The sequence below is a fragment of the Bos indicus genome, chromosome 9, assembly GCF_029378745.1.
Source record: "Bos indicus isolate NIAB-ARS_2022 breed Sahiwal x Tharparkar chromosome 9, NIAB-ARS_B.indTharparkar_mat_pri_1.0, whole genome shotgun sequence".
In the NCBI taxonomy this organism is placed as follows: Eukaryota; Metazoa; Chordata; class Mammalia; order Artiodactyla; family Bovidae; genus Bos; species Bos indicus.
In genome coordinates this window covers 43,601,579-43,620,350 of record NC_091768.1, presented here as the reverse complement: position 1 = coordinate 43,620,350, position 18,772 = coordinate 43,601,579, and the positions used below count along the sequence as shown (strand labels likewise).

Genomic DNA, 18,772 nt, shown 5'->3' with positions numbered 1-18,772 from the left:
ACTTTTATAGAGAAACACCTCTCCTCATATACTACTTTGTTTATTCAGGTGTACAATTCATATAGAAAGGGCAAATAATTGTTTCCTTTTATTAGTTTATAAAATAATAAATTGGTTTTCTGTCATCTTCCAAGTGACCACTTTAAAAAAAATATCATCATGAACTCATTTAAGTCATGGATTTAAAACTATTTGGAAGCTTTCATTCTTTTGTAACTATCATGACGATTTCTGAAGCTCAAATCGTCCTCTTTGATAACCTTTAGGAATTTCTTCAAGTTGGCTGCTGAGTCTTTTTGACATGACTCAACTAGTTCTTACTAACTTCTCATTCTTATACGTTTCATGCCATAGATCTGGAATCTGCCATTACTCCAAGGCCCTGAATTTTTGTGTGCATGTGAGCAATGGTATTTCAAGAGACAGTTTTGCGTACATACATATAAGAAATAGCTCTTGAGTTCATTTTGATACTTTCAATTCAAACTCCAGACTATCAAGTTTTTACTTAATCTGTATTACATCTGTATCTTCTTTCTTGCACTACTAAAATCTTGATGGTCAAAGACAAAGGGGATTATAGAGTTAAAACATGCCATAAATACCCAACTGTTCTAGTGTATATATATATACTAGACATATACCAGTCTCTGAATAATAGTACTAAAATCATCCCCAATATGATCAATGAAATCATTCAAATAATTTTAAATTGCTTTCCCACTATTTCTTTTTAAAAATAGTTGTACTGTTTACTTTGTCAGAGTTACACACTGTACTCTCTAAGCCCTCATGAAGTTTTAGTTCTACAGATAACTGTATATTTAACATGTACCACCAGTCCTTAGGGTTATGTCTCTCTAGCTATTTTAGTTTTCAGAAGCTCATATTCTAGTATATTTCTCAGAAAGAGATCAGAAGAACATACTCCTCACGTTCTTGCATGTTATTAACAGTTAGTATATGTCCTTTATTATACAGAGGCCAGTTGCACTGGATATAAAATTTTAGCATATTCTTTCTCAAGTGTCTTAAGTGTTACTCCAACTCCAGTCCCAGCATTAAAGCACTGTTATCAAAAAGTGCTAATAACCTAATTTTACTCATATGTCACCTTCTTTTTTTTTGAAAGATGCCCCAAAGTTTTCATTTTTCTCCTTTTCCTTAAAGGCCAGTAATTTTGCTAGTTTCCCTTGATACTGCTCATTCTGGGTCCATGTTCTTCGATAAGCACTCCAGTCATTTAACATGTAATTTCAAATCATTTAACTTCAGGGAAGTAGGGAAGTTTCTTGAATTACGGGTTTTAGCATTTGTCTTATTCCCTCGTTTTGGTTTTCCTCATCAGAGACTCTTATTGATACAGCAATTTTCTTTCCTATCTTCAATACATGACACTTTTCTCTTGATTCTGTCTTTATCTCTTCCTTTCTTTGCAATTTACAATTTTTCCTCTTTACACATAGTTTCTACTGCTGTGCTGCTGCAGTTTAGTCTAAAGTCATGTCCGACTTTTTGTGACCCCATGGACTTTAGCCCACCAGGCTCCTCTGTCCATGGAATTCTCCAGGCAAGAATACTGGAGGGGTTAGCCATTCCCTTTTCCAGGGAATCTTCCTGACCCAGGGATCGAACTCAGGTCTCCAACATTGTAGGCAGATTCTTTACTGTCTGAACCACCAGGGAAGCCCTCCTTCTAGTTTAGTCTTCTGTTATTTCTTTTTACTTTATTTCTGAGTTTTTCCAATTCTGATTTATTTTATTCATGTCTTTGTATTTTTAATGTTCTTTTTAGCTTGTTTTGAAATTCCAGGTTTCATTTTGATATTTTCTCATGCGTTTTCCTTGTCTGTAGATACGTTATTCTACTCTTCATTCTTTCTTTTTCTCACAGTAACTTTGTATGGGATTTAACCTTGATATTTTCCTATTAATCAATTGTTTAAATGTTTTTATTGTGAAACATAACACACAGAGAAAAGTGTGTGGAATATAAATGTACAGCTTAACACATTATTACAAAGCAAACACTATCTTAAGGACTGCTCAAGATTAAGAACTAGGACACCTCACTTCCCCCTCCCAATCAAAACCGTCCTCGTTCCCTGAGAAGTAACAACAACTATCAGGTCTTTCACATAAGCCTCCCCTCACCTATTAAAAAACAGTTTTTCTATCTAGATAAACATCCTTAGACACTACTGTTTAGTTTTACTTGTCCTTGAGTATCATTAAATGCAATCGTATAAGTTATACTCTTGTTTCTGACTTCTTTCTACTTGTTCAATTCATCTACTACATTGTGTACAACTAAGGTTTGCTTTTTTAAGGTTTTTTTGATGTGGAAGACTTTTAAAGTCTTTATTGAATTTGTTACAATATTGTTTCTGGTTTATGGTTTTTGGGACATGGGGCATGTAGAATCTTAGTTCCCTGACCAGGGATCAAACCTGCATCCCCCGCATTGGAAGGCAGACCACTGGACCACCAGGGAAGTCCCCAGTAGTTTGTTTTTACGGCTGTGTAATACTCTAAACATAAGAATATATTGCAGTTCACTTTCCCATTTTGCCTGGAGAAGCCAATGGCAACCCACTCCAGTATTCTTGCCTGGAAAATCCCATGGATGGAGGAACCTGGTAGGCTATGGTCCATGGGGTTGCAAAGAGTCGGACACGACTGAGTGACTTCACTTTTCATTTCCCATTTTGGGCTACCATTCTTTCAACTGGTAAAGAATCTGCCTGCATTGTGAGGGACCTGGGTTTGATCCCTGGGTTGGGAAGATCCCTTGGAGAAAGGAAAGGCTACCCACTCCAGTATTCTGGCCTGGAGAATTCCATAGACTCTCCATTGGGTCACAGAGAGTCAGACACGACTGAGCGACTTTCACTCACTTTCCCATTTTACTGTTGATGGCCAGTTAGGGGATAATGCCTGGGACATATCTGGGGATATTCTGGGACATATCTTTTGGTGAACATGCATGTACAGTTGACTCCCTGTATCTAAGAACTCCACATCACTGAATTCAATCAACCAGGGATTGAAAATATTCAGGAAAAAAAAATGTCAAAAAGCAAAACCTGAATCAACAGCACACTATTTACATAGCATTTACATTGTTTACATAGCATTTACATTGACTACATTGATAAGAAATCTGAAGAAGATTTAAATTATACAACAGGATGTATGTAGGTTATATACAAATACTATGCCATTTTATCTGGTCTTCCCAGGGGAAGTGGTAGTTTGCTAGTGGTAAAGAAGTGAAGTCAGTGAAGTCACTCAGCCATGTCCGACTCTTTGCGATCCCATGGACTGTAGTCTACCAGGCTTCTCTGTCCATGGGATTTTCCAGGCAAGAGTACTGGAGTGGGTTGCCATTTCCTTCTCCAGGGGATCTTCCTGACCCAGGGATCGAACCCAGGTCTCCTGCATTGCAGGCAGACGCTTTACCCTCTGAGCCAAATACAGCAGACATAAGAGGCTCAGGTTTGATCCCTGGGTCAGGAAGATCCCCTGGAGGAGGGCATGGCAACGCACTCCAGTATTCTTGCCTGAAATATCTCATGGACAGACGAGCATAGCAGGCTACAGTCCATGGGGTTGCGAAGAGTTGTACACTTCATGCTATTTTATGAAAGGGACTTGAGCACCCATGGATTTGGGCATCCAAGGAAGTCCTGTAACAAATACAAGGCTGGTATACTGAGGGATGATTATATTTCTGCCTACAAAGTACATTCATATTTTGTTAGGCTGTCACAGGGCAATTTATATTCATAATTAGTAGATACAGCCAAATTATTTTCCAAACTAGTTATGCTAATTACACTTTAACCAGCAGGATATGATACTTCTCTTTTTCTCCCATCCTCCCTCCCTCTTTTCCTTTCTTCCATTTACATATTAATTCACATTTACTGACAATCCATGGATTAGGCACTGGGTATCTGCCTTAAGTCTATTTGAGCTGCTATAACAACACAGACTGGGTACCTTATAAACAACAAACACGTACTCCTCACAGTTCTGGAGGCTGAAGGTCCAAGACGAGGGTGTCAGCACGTGGGTGTGCTCCGAGCCCCCTTCCTGGTTTGCAGCCTGTGCCTCCCCTCTGTGCCCTTGTGTGGGGAAGGGCTTGGGAGCTCTGCTGGCCTCTTTCATAAGGACTTTAATACCATCCGAGAGTGCTCCACCCTCATGGCCTAACCACTTCCCAAAGGCCTCAACACTATCACTATGGGCATCAGGACTTCAAAACATGAATTTCAGAGGAGCACAAACATTCAGGCCACAGCAGCAGATAAAGGTGAATTAAGATGAATCCAGGTGTGCATTTCCTGGGCATCCTCTCCATCTCCCGTTTCTTCCCCCAGCCACTAGCAGCCGCTTATCTGTTTTCTGTCTCCAAGGATTTGCCTCTTCTGGACACAATATAAATGGAATCATACCAAATGTGACCTTTTCTGTCTGGGTTTGTCACTTTTTAGCGTTATGTTTTGAAAGTTTATCTATGCTGTATCATGAATCAGAACTTCATTCCTTTTGATGGCTGAGTAACATTCCCTTGTGTATATATACACCACATTTTGTTTCTCCATTCATTAGGTGATAGACACTAAGGCTGTTTCCATTTCTTTGACTATTATGAATACTGATGTTGCAAATGAACATTTGTATATAAGTTTTTGCTTGAACACAGATTTTCATTTCTCTCAAGTATACACCTAGGAATGGAACTGCTGGCTCACAGGTAATTCTAAGTTTAATACAGAATTAAGAATTTTAATTCTGCCAAATTGTTTTCCACTGCAGCTGCATCAATTTACATTCCCACTAGCACTGTATAAGGGTTTCAGTTTCTTTACATCCTTGCCAACATTGTTATTTTCCATTTTTTTAATAGCCATCCTAGTAGGCGGGAAGTGCTACCTCACTGTGTTTTTTTTTTTAAACTGAAATATAGTTGATTTACAATGTTGTGTTAATTTCAGGTATTCAGGGTTTTGTGGATTTTTTTGCATACTATATCCCATTATAAGTTATTAAAAGATATTAGGTATAATTCCCTGTGCTATACAGTAAATCCTTACTGCTTATGTATTTTATGCATAGCAGTCGGTATCTCTTAATTCCACAGTCTTAATTTGCCCCTCCCCGCCTCTTCCCTTTGGTAACCATGTTTCTTTTCTACGTCTTTGACTCTGTTTCTGTTTTGTATGTAGATTCATTTCTATTATATATTTTTAGATTTCATATATAAATGATATCATATAGTATTTATCTTTCTGACTTATTTCCCTAAGCATAATTTCTTTAGGTCCATCCATGTCGCTACAAATAGTGATATTTCATTATTTTTTACGGCTAGTAATATGCATTTTGTGTGTGGGGGGGCGTGTATATACAAATACATAAACACACACACATAAATGCCACATCTCCTTAAGTCAATTACTCACTGTGGTTTTGATTTGCATTTCCCTAATGACGAATGATGTTAAACACTTTCATGGCCTTACTGCCCATTTTTAGATTTTCTTTCAAGCAGTGTCTACTCAAGTCCTTTGCTAATTTTTTAACTGGGCTGCCTTTTTGTTGTTGAGCTGTTAAGAGTTCTTTACGTATTCTGTATACTATATCCTTATTAGATAAATGATTTATAAATATTCGCTCTCATTCTGTGTGTTGGCTTTTTACTTTCTTGATAGCATCCTTTGATGCACAGAAGTTTTAGATTTAATGAAGTCCAATTTACCTAATTTTTTTCTTTTACTTGAGCTCTTGGTGTCATATCTAAGAATCTATTGCCAAATCCAATATATGAAGATTTACTCCCATATTTTCTTATGAGTTTTATGGTTTTAGCTCTTATATTTAGGTCTTTGGCCCAGCTTGAATTAGTTTTTCACATATGATGTGAGATAGGGGTCCAAGTTCATCCTTTTATATGTGGATATCTAGTTGACTCAGTACCACTCACTGCAAAGACTATTCTTTCCCCTGTTTAACTGTCTTGTCACCCTCGTCAAAAATCAACTGGTCACAGATACACTGGTTTACTTCTGGATGTTCAATTCTATTTCATTGATCTATATATCTAACTTTATGAAAATACTTTTTTTTGATACATATATATATATTTGTAATACATATATATTTTTTATTGTAGTTCTTTTTTTTTCCCCTATTTCTTTTTTTTTTTAACACCAAAAACATTTTTGGGGTAAAGCCAATCCAGTACCACTGTTGTGACTTCTATAGTTTTGTAACTAAGTTTTAAAATTGAGAAGTGTGAGTCCTCCAATTTTGTTCTTTTTTGCCAAGATTGTTTGGCAACTTGGGGTCCCTTGAAATTCTGCATGATTTTAGGTTCCACTTGCCCGCTTATGCAAAAAAAAAAAAAAAAAAAAAAAGAGGCAGCTGCTATTCTGATAAGATTGCACTGATTCTGTAGATATGAGTTCTACCATCTTTACACAGCATTTTGGCTATTGCATGTCTTATATATATTTTTTAGAACTAGCTTATCAATTTCTACCAAACTGCAAACCTCAATCCATTTTCACTTGCCCATGGTCTTCCTCCCTGAAAGCTTTCCTTCATTTGTTACACAGGATGTCCATAAAACTAATTCACATTTTAAACCACTGGAAAGGTTAATGCTTCCTTCTATCTTAGAAAATTTCCTTCTTAGAAGAGCAAGCTGAAATTGCAATGAATGTAATTTCTCTCAGCTTTCAAGAAAAAGTAATCCACATATATAAATTTTTTAATTCATGAAAATAATAATCTTCCTAGTCACAAGATAAATTGTCTTACCTGTATAGCAAAAGTACCAACTCCACCTGAAGCGCCCAGGATTAAAACACTGCAACGCAAAAGAAACTATCATGAGATATTAAGCCAACATAACTGAATAAACAAACAAGATGTTTTCAACATGTAACTGGCTCAAAGATAATCCCCAAAGCAAACATTTAGCTTCCCAAGATTCTATTACACAAGGTTTTTATTTATCAGGTTCACCAAGAATCCATAAATGCTTAAAGTTAGACATACTATGAATTCTTTACCAAAAATACAAAATATCAAATACACCAATGATTTGTATTTTTAAAAGTAGCTCAGACGGTTGCTCGTAACATTTGCCTTATCATTTTTCTAGGCTTAAATTAGTAGAGCCTTCTCTCTAGGAGCAAGCTCTGGGATCCTTTTCAGTGTGCTACACAATATTCAGCTGCTCTCTAAGAAAAATCACATTCCTGACCACATTCTTGCCAAAGCGGAATAAACGTCTTTTGTTCAGACACGTCCCATCACGCTCACCAGCTTTCATAAAGGGAAACCAATCTTATCTTCAGTGTGGTTTCTTGTTAAAGCAGATGAATCTGATTTATCAGTGCAAACATGCTTGCGCTCCAGGTTTTCACCGTGTTTGCTCACCGTGTGTAGTCTTCCTGCCTCTCCAGATCAAGGGTGTGCAGCCTGGGGTTTGTGGGTGAGTGCCGCTGAGGGCTGTGAGGGTGTACCCCCTGAAACTGTGAACTGACTCAAATAACATGCAAAGTTTGGTGAGACCACGCCTAAGTGCACTGCGGAGAAGAGGGATCCGTCAGATTTATCACCAAGTTCCCAAAGAAGGTATGATTCAAAAGAGACTCACTAGTCAAGAATCACTGCTTTACACATTCTTACATTTCATTCCTGAATTAAGCTAGCGCTCCGGTGAACTGCCTTCCTCTCACTGCAGAGATGCAAATCCTCAGAAAACTGTACTGAATTGCACTTTGGTGTTCTGTTACCAGTCTAGGCTGAGAGACATTACAAAAGTTACTATTTGATACCTGATACTGCATTAGCTAAGGAGATACTGTTGCGAGAATTCATGAGAATTGTGGAGTGCCATATGGAATAACCACGGGAAAAAAAACATTTTTCTGAAGACTAAGTTGTGGCAGTAGCTATGCTTGTATTATCTGTCACTGAAAACGCTGTAACCGCAGGCTGTGGGTCCCTCTTTGACTCAGCTGCTGGAAAGCGCAGGGAACTCTGTCACCTAGCTTAAGCAGGGACACCCGATCTTGGAACAGACATTGTGTTTATAATCTTAACTCTACTTTCATTTTATTTTTTTCTTTCTTACCCAAATCACAGAAGGCTGACTGTCACCCTTTGGATCTTAGAAGTTACTGGTAATATTTTTCAGTCAGCTATTCCTTTTGAAATTAACACCATCAAATGTAATTAAGACAAGTCTCTTTGGAAAAGATACTCCTTTTAGAAGAGTTACTTTTAATTCCACAGAATTATAAATTGTAAAGAATAAAGAAACTTTAAAGATACACTCTTCCAAGAATCCTTCAATTCACACATTTAATAGCCTTAATGCTTCCTAAATGGTTGGGGAGGGGGAGGGGGAACACTAAGACTGCTTCACAGATACATCCAACAATTAGTTCACCCATGGAATATTTTACCCTCTTATTTTGGAAATATAAGTTTGGTCAAACTCTCATTTAAGTTCTTCACAATCTTATCTTTTTGCAACTCTGATTTCCTCTCAACTACTTCTACAACAGACTCTCTACCTGAGCCTCCCTGGTCCCCTCGCGTGTACCCCAAGTCCCGTGCATGTTGGCCCAGGTCTCAAGTGCTCAGATGCCTTCACTGTCTGCTGAGATCTCCTTATCCGCAAAGGCTCACAGTTTGTGAACTATACCTGTTTGTCTGAACAATACCCCTGAGCCTGATATCCACGCTGCGCGTGTGGCATGCTGTTAACTTTCATTCGTATGCTTGCTGCCCAAGCCGTTCTGCAAACCTCAAGGACAGAGACCTTATATATGCCTAGCACTAGTCGTACTACCCTTGGTGTAGCAGATGCCTGATCCACGTTGCTTGACTTTAAAATCATCGGACTTCCCTGGTGGTCCAGAGGTTAAGAATCTGCCTGCCAATGCAAGGGACACAGGTCGATCCCTGGTCCAGGAAGATTCCACATATCATGGGGCAATTAAGCCTGTGTGCCACAGATACTGAGCCTGCGCTCCATGGTGAGAAGCTTGTGAACTGCAACTAGAGAGTAGCCTCCACTCTGCACAACTAGAGAAAGCCCACACTCAGCCATGAAAACCCAGCACAGCCAAAAATAAAAATATAAATTATTTTTAAAAAATCATTTAAATCAGCATTATATCTGACAATTAACAACAACTGCTACTACCCTAAATGTGGGAGTCACCTGGCTATTTGAAAAATTGCATTAAAGTTTCTTCCAATAAAGAAAAGCTTGAAATGAATTTCTAGTTCTAAGAATGCTGGATTAAGAGATACCAAATACAATGGCTTCCCTTGTGGCTCAGCTGGTAAAGAATCTGCCTGCAATGCTGGACACCTGGGTTCGATCCCTGGGTTGGGAAGATCCCCTGGAGAAGGAAAAGGCTACCCACTCCAGTATTCTGGCCTGGAGATTTCCAAAGACTGTAGAGACCACGGGGTCACAAACAGTTGGGACACGACTAAGCAACTTTCACACACACATACACACACACAAATAGAATGGCTGCTCAGGTATCCAATGGCCCGACACATCTCCAGCCTCATTGCTGTTAGGTCATAGCTTCCCCCCATCTCTCTTAATCCAAAACAGTCTCACTCCTCCATATAAAAAAGCAACACTGTGTTTCTCAGCAGTGCTTGGTGGAAGAGGGTGTGGTTCTGCGTTGGCAGCTTCAGTTCCTGATGCTGCCACTTGATGGCGCCCGTGAGTGCAGAACAGGCAAAGAACAAGCCCAATGAGTGCTACAGACCAATGGTCTGTGTGTGAAGCAGCCTGGGGACACGCCATTCTCTGGTCCTGCAAGCTCCATGTTTTGTGCAGGCTTGACCAGGGCCTGTACTTTTCTTTAAAGAAGGAAAAGTCCCCAGATTGGACAGCAGGCAAATATATTTTCAAGCCAACAGTAAGTCAGCTAGTACTCCATGGTTTGAAGCCCTATGACTGAACAAACTCTTGTACTCTTCAAAGCACTTTCAATAAAAAGAGAAAATCCTGCTGTCCCTTACCCCCAGCGGCCCTTCATTTCAGTGCTATAGAGTGGGAGTACTTTCTACCCAGCTGCAGTAATAGTCACAAGATACACTGAGACTCCAGCTGCAGTAATAGTCACAAGATACATTCAGACTTCACTGAAGCAGAAGCCTATTTGTCACAGTGAAGAAAAGTGTGCTGTATTGCTTGGTTTATAAACAGCAAGTACCCAGGAAATACTCTTTGCAAAAAGCACTATAATTCAAAATCGCCAATAATTTTAATCACATTCTTCTCTTACTAAGTCCATATGCCCAGCTTCTTTTGAAGTCAGTGGGAACTGAACTGTGGCAGATAAAAAATATGGGGGAAGAAAATATGAATAATTATTAAGCTGCTAATGCATTTTAAACCCTAGATTCTCATTTTCCTTTGTCATTTCTGCCCGTGTTTGCACTCTCCCTAAACATACGTTAAGGCACTAAGGCAATGCTTACTTCTTTACTGTGACCGAGTCACTCTGTATTCAGCATCTGGGCACCTAAGGGCTATACAGTCACATTTTCAGTATCACAATCTCACGAGACATGGCATCAACACACTAATCGCCTTACAAATAAAAAAATATATGAAACACACTACAAAACAGCAGGCGATCCAGAAGTAGGGAACTGCCTTTCAAATTTCTATATTCTGGCTAAGCCCCAGAAGTCTTCAAATGCCAGGGCGGGGTATCTGGAGACGCGGGGTCAAGTCCCAATGCTCTCATTAACTGAATCTCTAGGCCTCAGATGCACTGCAATGAAACGATAATCACAGAGGTGTACTCCAGGAGTTAATGAACAAGACCTGGCATTTCCAATCTAATTTAAGCTTATATTTAGTTTCTTCGCCTTTCTAACGTAGAACTATATGACCGTCACGACTGCTCTCCCCAGACCACATACTTGTAATGGAAATAAAAATAAAAGTCACATAACAAGAGCAGAGTGCCCTTCATTAAGCCCTAATGGCTCAGAAACAGAACTGATTTAAATATGGCTAAATCTTCCATCCATAGAAATAAGTGGTCTTTAAAAAAATAAGGATGAGGCTGAAAACACATAAACTCATTTTAGTTTCACCCAGAACTCTTAAATCTGGGGGGTGGGGGGAAATGGGTGAAAGAAAGCATATCATAATATGCTAAATGTATTCCCTTAAGTAAGTGAGAAACAACCTGAATAAGGGAAAAGAGCTACAAAACAAATCAACCAGCGCGACCAAGACAGTCTGGGTTTGTGTGTCCCCTCCTTCCAAGCCTCCCTAATTCATGCAGACATTCCCCAACTCACAGAAGAGTTCATGTGTAAATTAGCTGTTTGGAACTTTAAACACATTTTCCCATGAAAACAAAGCTACTTATACATCTTGGCAAGATGCCCAGGGTAGCCCTTTAAAAAGGTTTAGTTAACCCATAATGGACCAAAAACCTCATACACAGGGTCACAATGGTTCTATGAGACGTGTATTCAGAATTTCAACCTGGGGTACTGGGAACACAGCTCCCCAAACAGGACTGGCATTGGGAACCATCCCAAGACACTGATTCCTTCCATCTGGTACAAAACAGAGGCAGTAAGATGGAGGGAAGGATCGTTTGGGATGGCGACACGAGACTGGATGAGAGAAGTAGCAGGCCAGAGGAGGCTCTTCCCTGGAACTAACAGGGTTCAGGACATGCCACCCCCAAACACAGCACCTTGGCAGACTGAATATTTTAAGCGGAAGGAATGTGAGAAACAGCAAATGCGGGAAGGACTCTCTGACCTTCTTCCATGAAGCTGGCCAGGAGACCCTCGGTAAAGGTGTGTGCCCTGTGCCGGGGGGAAAAGAGCATCCGATCTCCAAGACCAGATGAAGCGGGGAGCCAGAAAAAACCGGCCTTGCGCAGTTTTCTCAGTTTACTGCATGCAGCACATGTACTTGTCCTAGAACATTTTCTCACGACTCTCTACTCTGCAAAGGTAGCACAAAAATGTTCAGGTGTAAAAATCGCAACAGACATACAGAGAGCAAACAGGTCTCAGTAATTACCAGGTTCAATCCCTGGGTCAGGAAGATCCCCTGGAGAAGGAAATGGCAACCCACTCCAATATTCTTGCCTGCAGAATTCCATGGACAGGAGTCTGGTGGGCTACAATCCATGGGGTTGCAAAGAATTGGACACCACTGAGTGACTAACACTTTCACTTTCAAGGGAACAAAAGAATGCAGAAATAACTCTTATCAGGCAAGAGAGGTAACAATAGCAAGAAAGTGAAAGTGAAGTCTCCTAGTCCTATCCAACTCTTTGCAATCCCATGGACTGTAGCCCACCAGGCTCCTCCGTCCATGCAATTTTCTAGGCAAGAATACTGGAGTGGGTTGCCATTTCCTTCTCCAGGGGATCTTCCCAATACAGGGATTGAACCTGGGTCTCCCCCATTCTGGGCAGACGCTTTACCACCTGAGCCACCAGGGAATCCCATGGAATAATAGCAAAGATAATGTCAATTGCTATTGTTGTTTACAATGTCAAAGGTAAAGACTCCCAGTTGTTTCAGTGATAAAGATTAGCCTGAAGAGCTTAACGACTACATCAACTGGAACCTCGACACAGGATGAGATGGCTGGATGGCATCATTGACGAAATGGACATGAGTTTGAGCAAGCTGCAGGAGTTGGTGATGGACAGGGAAGCCTGGCATGCTGCAGTTCGTGGGGTCACAAAGAGTTGGACACGACTGAGCGACTGAACTGAAGGAATGATGACATCAACTTTTTCTGGCTCTTGTGATTGTAATCAATCAAAGCTTCCAAGGCCAAGTCCCTACATGAATACACGTATTCTCTTAGCTTAAAACTTTTCCAATTTTGCTTGTGATCAGTTCAGATCAGTTCAGTTCAGTCCCTCAGTGCTGTCTGACTCTTTGTGACCCCACGGACTGCAGCATGCCAGGCGTCCCTGTCCATCACCAACTCCTGGAGTTTACTCAAACTCATGTCCATTGACTCGGTGAGGCCATCTAACCATCTCATCCTCTGTTGTCCCCTTCTTCTCCTGCCTTCAATCTTTGCCAGAATCAGGGTCTTTTCAAATGAGTCAGCTCTTTGCATCAGGTGGCCAAAGTACTGGAGTTTCAGCTTCAACATCAGTCCTTCCAACAGACACTCAAGACCGATCTCCTTTAGAATGGACTGATCGGATCTCCTTGCAGTCCAAGGGACTCTCAAGAGTCTTCTTCAACACCACAGTTCAAAAGCATCAACTCTTCGGTGCTCAGCTTTCTTTATAGCCCAACTCTCACATTCCTACATGATTACTGGAAAAACCATAGCCTTGACTAGACAGACCTTTGTGGCAAAGTAATGTCTATGCTTTTTAATATGCTGTCTAGCTTGGTCATAATTTCCTTCCAAGGAGTAAGCGTCTTTTAATTTCATGGCTGCAGTCACCATCTACAGTGATTTTGGAGCCCCTCAAAATAAAGTCTATCACTGTTTCCACTGTTTCCCCATCAATTTGCCATGAAGTGATGGGACCAGATGCCATGATCTTAGTTTTCTGAATGTTGAGCTTTAAACCAACTGTTACCACTCTCCTCTTTCACTTTCATCAAGAGGTTCTTCTTCACTTTCTGCCATCAGGGTAGTGTCATCTGCATATCTGAGGTTATTGATATCTCTTCCGGCAATCTTGATTCCAGCTTGTGGAATCAACCCAGCATTTCTCATGATGTACTCTGCATATAAGTTAAATAAGCAGGGTGACAATATATAGCCTTGACATTTTCCTTTCCCTATGTGAAACCAGTCTGTTGTTCCATGTCCAGTTCTAACTGTTGCTTCCTGACCTGCATACAGATTTCTCAAGAGGCAGGTCAGGTGTCCTGGTATTCCCATCTCTTTCAGAATTTTCCACAGTTTGTTGTGATCCACACAGTCAAAGGCTTTGGCATAGTCAATAAAGCAGAAATAGATGTTTTTCTGGAACTCTCTTGCTTTTTCAATGATCCAGAAGATGTTGGCAATTTGATCTCTGGTTCCTCTGCCTTTTCTAAAACCAGCTTGAACATTTGCAAGTTTACAGTCCACATATTGTTGAATCCTGGCTTGGAGCATTTTGAGCATTACTTTAGTAGCGTGTGAGATGAGTGCAACTGTGTGGTGGTTTGAGCATTCTTTGGCATTTTCTTTCTTTGGGACTGGAATGAAAACTGACCTTTTCCAGTTCTGTGGCCACTGCAGAGTTTTCCAAATTTGCTGGCATATTGAGCGCAGCACTTTCACAGCATCCTCTTTTAGGATTTGAAATAGCTCAACTGGAATTCCATCACCTCCATCAGCTTTGTTTGCAGTGGCTTCCTAAGGCCCCCTTGACTTCACATTCCAGGATGTCTGGCTCTAGGTGAGTGATCACACAATCGTGATTATCTGGGACGTGAAGATCTTTTTTGTATAGTTCTGTGTATTCTTGCCACGTCTTAATATCTGCTTCTGTTCGGTCCATACCAATTCTGTCCTTTATTGAGCCCAAATCTGCATGAAATGTTCCCTTGGTATCAATTTTCTTGAAGAGATCTCTAGTCATTCCCATTCAATTGTTTTCCTCTATTTCTTTGCACTGATCACTGAGGAAGGCTTTCTTATCTTTCCTTGCTATTCTTTGTTATAGCATTCAAATATACCCTGCATTCAAATGGGTATATTTTTCCTTTTCTCCTTTGCTTTTCACTTCCCTTCTTTTCACAGCTATTTGTAAGGCCTCCTCAGACAGCCATTTTGCTTTTTTGCATTTCTTTTTCTTGGGGATGGTCTTGATTCCTGTCTCCTGTAGTGTCACAAACCTCCATCCATAGTTCATCAGGCACTCTCTCTATCAGATCTAGTCCCTTGAATCTATTTGTCACTTCCACTGTATAATTATAAGGGATTAAATTTACGTAATACCTGAATGGTCTAGTGGTTTTCCCTACTTTCTTCAATTTAAGTCTAAATTTGGCAATAAGGAGTTCATGATTTGATCCACAGTCAGCTCCCTGTCTTTTTTTTGCTGACTGTATAGAGCTTCTCCACCTTTGGCTGCAAAGAATATAATCAATCTGATTTTGGTGTTGACCATCTGGTGATAGTGATATGTAGAGTCTTCTCTTGTGTTGTTGGAAGAGGGTGTTTGCTATGACCAGTGTGTTCTCTTGGCAGAACTCTATTAGCCTTTGCCCTGCTTCATTCCGTATTCCAAGGCCAAATTTACCTGTTACTCCAGATGTTTCTTGACTTCCTACTTTTGCATTCCAGTCCCCTATAATGAAAAGGACATTTTTTGGGGGTGTTAGTTCCAAAAGGTCTTATAGGTCTTCATAGAACCATTCAACTTCAGCTTCTTCAGCATTACTGGTCAGGGGATAGACTTGGATTACTGTGATATTGAATGGTTTGCCTTGGAACTGTCTGTTGTTTTTGAGATTGCATCCAAGTACTGCATTTTGGACTCTTTTGTTGACCATGATGGCTACTCCATTTCTTCTAAGGGATTCCTGCCCACAGTAGTAGATATAATGGTCATCTGAGTTAAATTCACCCATTCCAGTCCATTTTAGTTCGCTGATTCCTAGAATTTCAATGTTCACTCTTGTCATCTCCTGTTTGACCACTTCCAATTTGCCTTGATTCATGGACCTAACATTCCAGGTTCCTATGCGATATTGCTCTTTACAGCATCGGACCTTGCTTCTATTGTGAGGCGCTGGAGCGGCAAGTGGCCAAGAGGAAATACCCCATGTCCAAGGTCAGGGGCAGCAGCTGAGAGGAGCTACCCGACCTCCAAGGTAAGGAGCAGCGGCTGCACTTTGCTGGATGAGCCATGAAGAGATACCCCAAGTCCAAGGTAAGAGAAACCCAAGTAAGATGGTAGGTGTTGCAAGAGGGCATCAGACGGCAGACACACTGAAACCATAATCACAGAAAACTAGCCAATATGATCACATGGATCACAGCCTTGTCTAACTCAATGAAACTAAGCCATGCCCTGTAGGGCCACCCAAGACAGGCAGGTCATGGTGGAGAGGTCTGACAGAATGTGGTCCACTGGAGAAGGGAATGGCAAACCACTTCAGGATTCTTGCCTTGAGAACCCCATGAACAGTATGAAAAGGCAAAAAGATAGGACACTGAAAGAGGAACTTCCTAGGTTGGTAGGTGCCCAATATGCTACTGGAGATCAGTGGAGAAAAAACTCCAGAAATAATGAAGGGATGGAGCCAAAGCAAAAACAAAACCCAACTGTGGATGTGACTGGTGATAGAAGCAAGGTCCTATGCTGTAAAGAGCAACACTGTTTGTGACAGACCTCAGTATCCTCCTTACTTGCTGCAAGTAATAATAAATCCTTCCTTCTCCTGAACTTTGGCTTGGTTGTGTCTTTTGACTTGACACCCACCAAGAGGTGAACTGAGTTTTCAAGTAACACATACGTGCTTTTGTAAAACTTACAAAAGTAAGATATGCTGATAAACATGGCACCCCAAAACATGCCACTTAGGCATAAGGATTATTCTGAGCTGAAGGCAACTGAGAAGCAGATGTAAGAAATCTCTCAACTCCTACCTGCGTAAAAGCAGGACAGAAGTTTACAAAAGTGCTGCCTCTGCTCTTTACCAGGAAGGACAAAGGTTAATCCCTGGAGATAACTTCAGACCCTTATCAAGGGAGAAGTCACCAACTTAAAGTTGCATAACGAATTTTATTCTTGCTTTTCCTGGTAAACTTTCCACAACTGGCCTTCCCTATACTTTTCTTTTATCTTGAGCTTTAAGACAGCATTTTAGCCTGAATTCTAAGCTAACTCCTTGAGTAACTCATTCTTCCCAGGGGCATCTCTCATGTATACAGGAGGCATACACGTTAATAAATTGGTTCGTTTTTCTCTTGTTAATCTTTTATTACAGAAGCCTCAGTAGAGAACTCAGAAGGGTAGAGGGAAAAATATTTTTCTTCCCCTACTAACCACAATCAGTTAAAACTGCTGTCCCTTTCCACTCCTACCTTCCCCTCCATTATAGCAATACTTCCTCTCTTGCCAGGTGATGCTACATTTGATTTGAAAAAATACAATTGCTTTGGGTTCAGTGGGAAACACTGACATGGTGCACAGTAATTTCTGAGTTATTACAGGCTGCTCTGGTTTAAGAATGCCTTCCAAGAATATTCCTACTTCCCACTATGGCAACAAAACAAGGTATCACGGCACTTTACTATGGTAAGACTGGATGTCACGGTACCTAGCAATGGGTTATATGAGCAGTGAAGGAGAAACGTACTGTTCATGGGGCTCTCAAGGCAAGAATACTGAAGGGGTTTGCCATTCCCTTCTCCAGTGGACCACATTCTATCAGTAAAGGACAGAAATGGTAAGGACCTGACAGAAGCAGAAGACATTAAGAAAACATGGCAAAAATACACAGAAGAACTGCACAAAAAAGATTTTCATGACCCAGGTAATCACGATGGTGTGATCACTGACCTAGAGCCAGACATCCTGGAATGTGAAGTCAAGTGGGCCTTAGGAAGCACCACTACGAACAAAGCTAGTGGAGGTGATGGAATTCCAGTTGAGCTATTTCAAATCCTGAAAGATGATGCTGTGAAAGTACTGCGCTCAATATGCCAGCAAATTTGGAAACTCAGCAGTGGCCACAGGACTGGAAAAGGTCAGTTTTCATTCCAGTCCCAAAGAAAGGAAATGCCAAAGAATGCTCAAACTACTGCATAGTTGCACTCATCTCACACGCTAGTAAAGTAATGCTCAAAATTCTCCAAGCCAGGCTTCAGCAATGCGTGAACCATGAACTTGCAGATGTTCAAGCTGGTTTTAGAAAAGGCAGAGGAACCAGAGACCAAATTGCCAACATCTTCTGGATCATTGAAAAAGCAAAAGAGTTCCAGAAAAACATCTATTTCTGCTTTATTGACTATGCCAAAGCCTTTGACTGTGTGGATCACAATAAACTGTGGAAAATTCTGAAAGAGATGGGAATCCCAGACCACCTGACCTGCCTCTTGAGAAACCTATATGCAGGTCAGGAAGCAACAGTTAGAACTGGACATGAACAACAGACTGGTTCCAAATAGGAAAAGGAGTATGTCAAGGTTGTATATTGTCACCCTGCTTATTTAACTTATATGCAGAGTACATCATGAGGAACACTGGAATGGAAGAAGCACAAACTGGAATCAAGATTGCCAGGAGAAATATCAATAACCTCAGATATGCAGATGACACCACCCTTATGGCAGAAAGTGAAGAAGAACTAAAGAGCCTCTTGATGAAAGTGAAAGAGGAGAGTGAAAAAGTTGGCTTAAAGCTCAATGTTCAGAAAACTAAGATCATGGCATCCGGTCCCATCACTTCATGGCAAATAGATGGAGAAACAGTGGAAACAGTGACAGACTTTATTTTGGGGGGGGCTCCAAAATCACTGTAGATGGTGACTGCAGCCATGAAATTAAAAGACGCTTACTCCTTGGAAGAAAAGTTATGACCAACCTAGTTGCTGTTACTGCTAAGTCGCTTCAGTTCTATCCGACTCTGTGCGACCCCAGAGACGGCAGCCCACCAGGCTCCCCCATCCCTGGGATTCTCCAGGCAACAACACTGGAGTGGGTTGCCATTGCCTTCTCTGGACTAACCTAGACAGCATATTAAAAAGC

At 40.8% G+C, this 18,772-nt stretch overlaps 1 protein-coding gene across 3 annotated transcripts in view; it reads right to left on the bottom strand.

Annotated features, from left to right (window-relative positions):
• RTN4IP1 (reticulon 4 interacting protein 1) overlaps window positions 1-18,772 on the bottom strand; it is a 51,708-nt gene that overhangs the window by 16,275 nt on the left and 16,661 nt on the right. For all 3 annotated transcript variants that reach the window (XM_070795543.1, XM_019967282.2, XM_070795542.1), the window contains one exon: window positions 6,832-6,880. In XM_070795543.1, coding sequence (XP_070651644.1) covers window positions 6,832-6,880 — 49 coding nt within the window. The remainder of the gene's footprint in view (window positions 1-6,831; window positions 6,881-18,772) is intronic.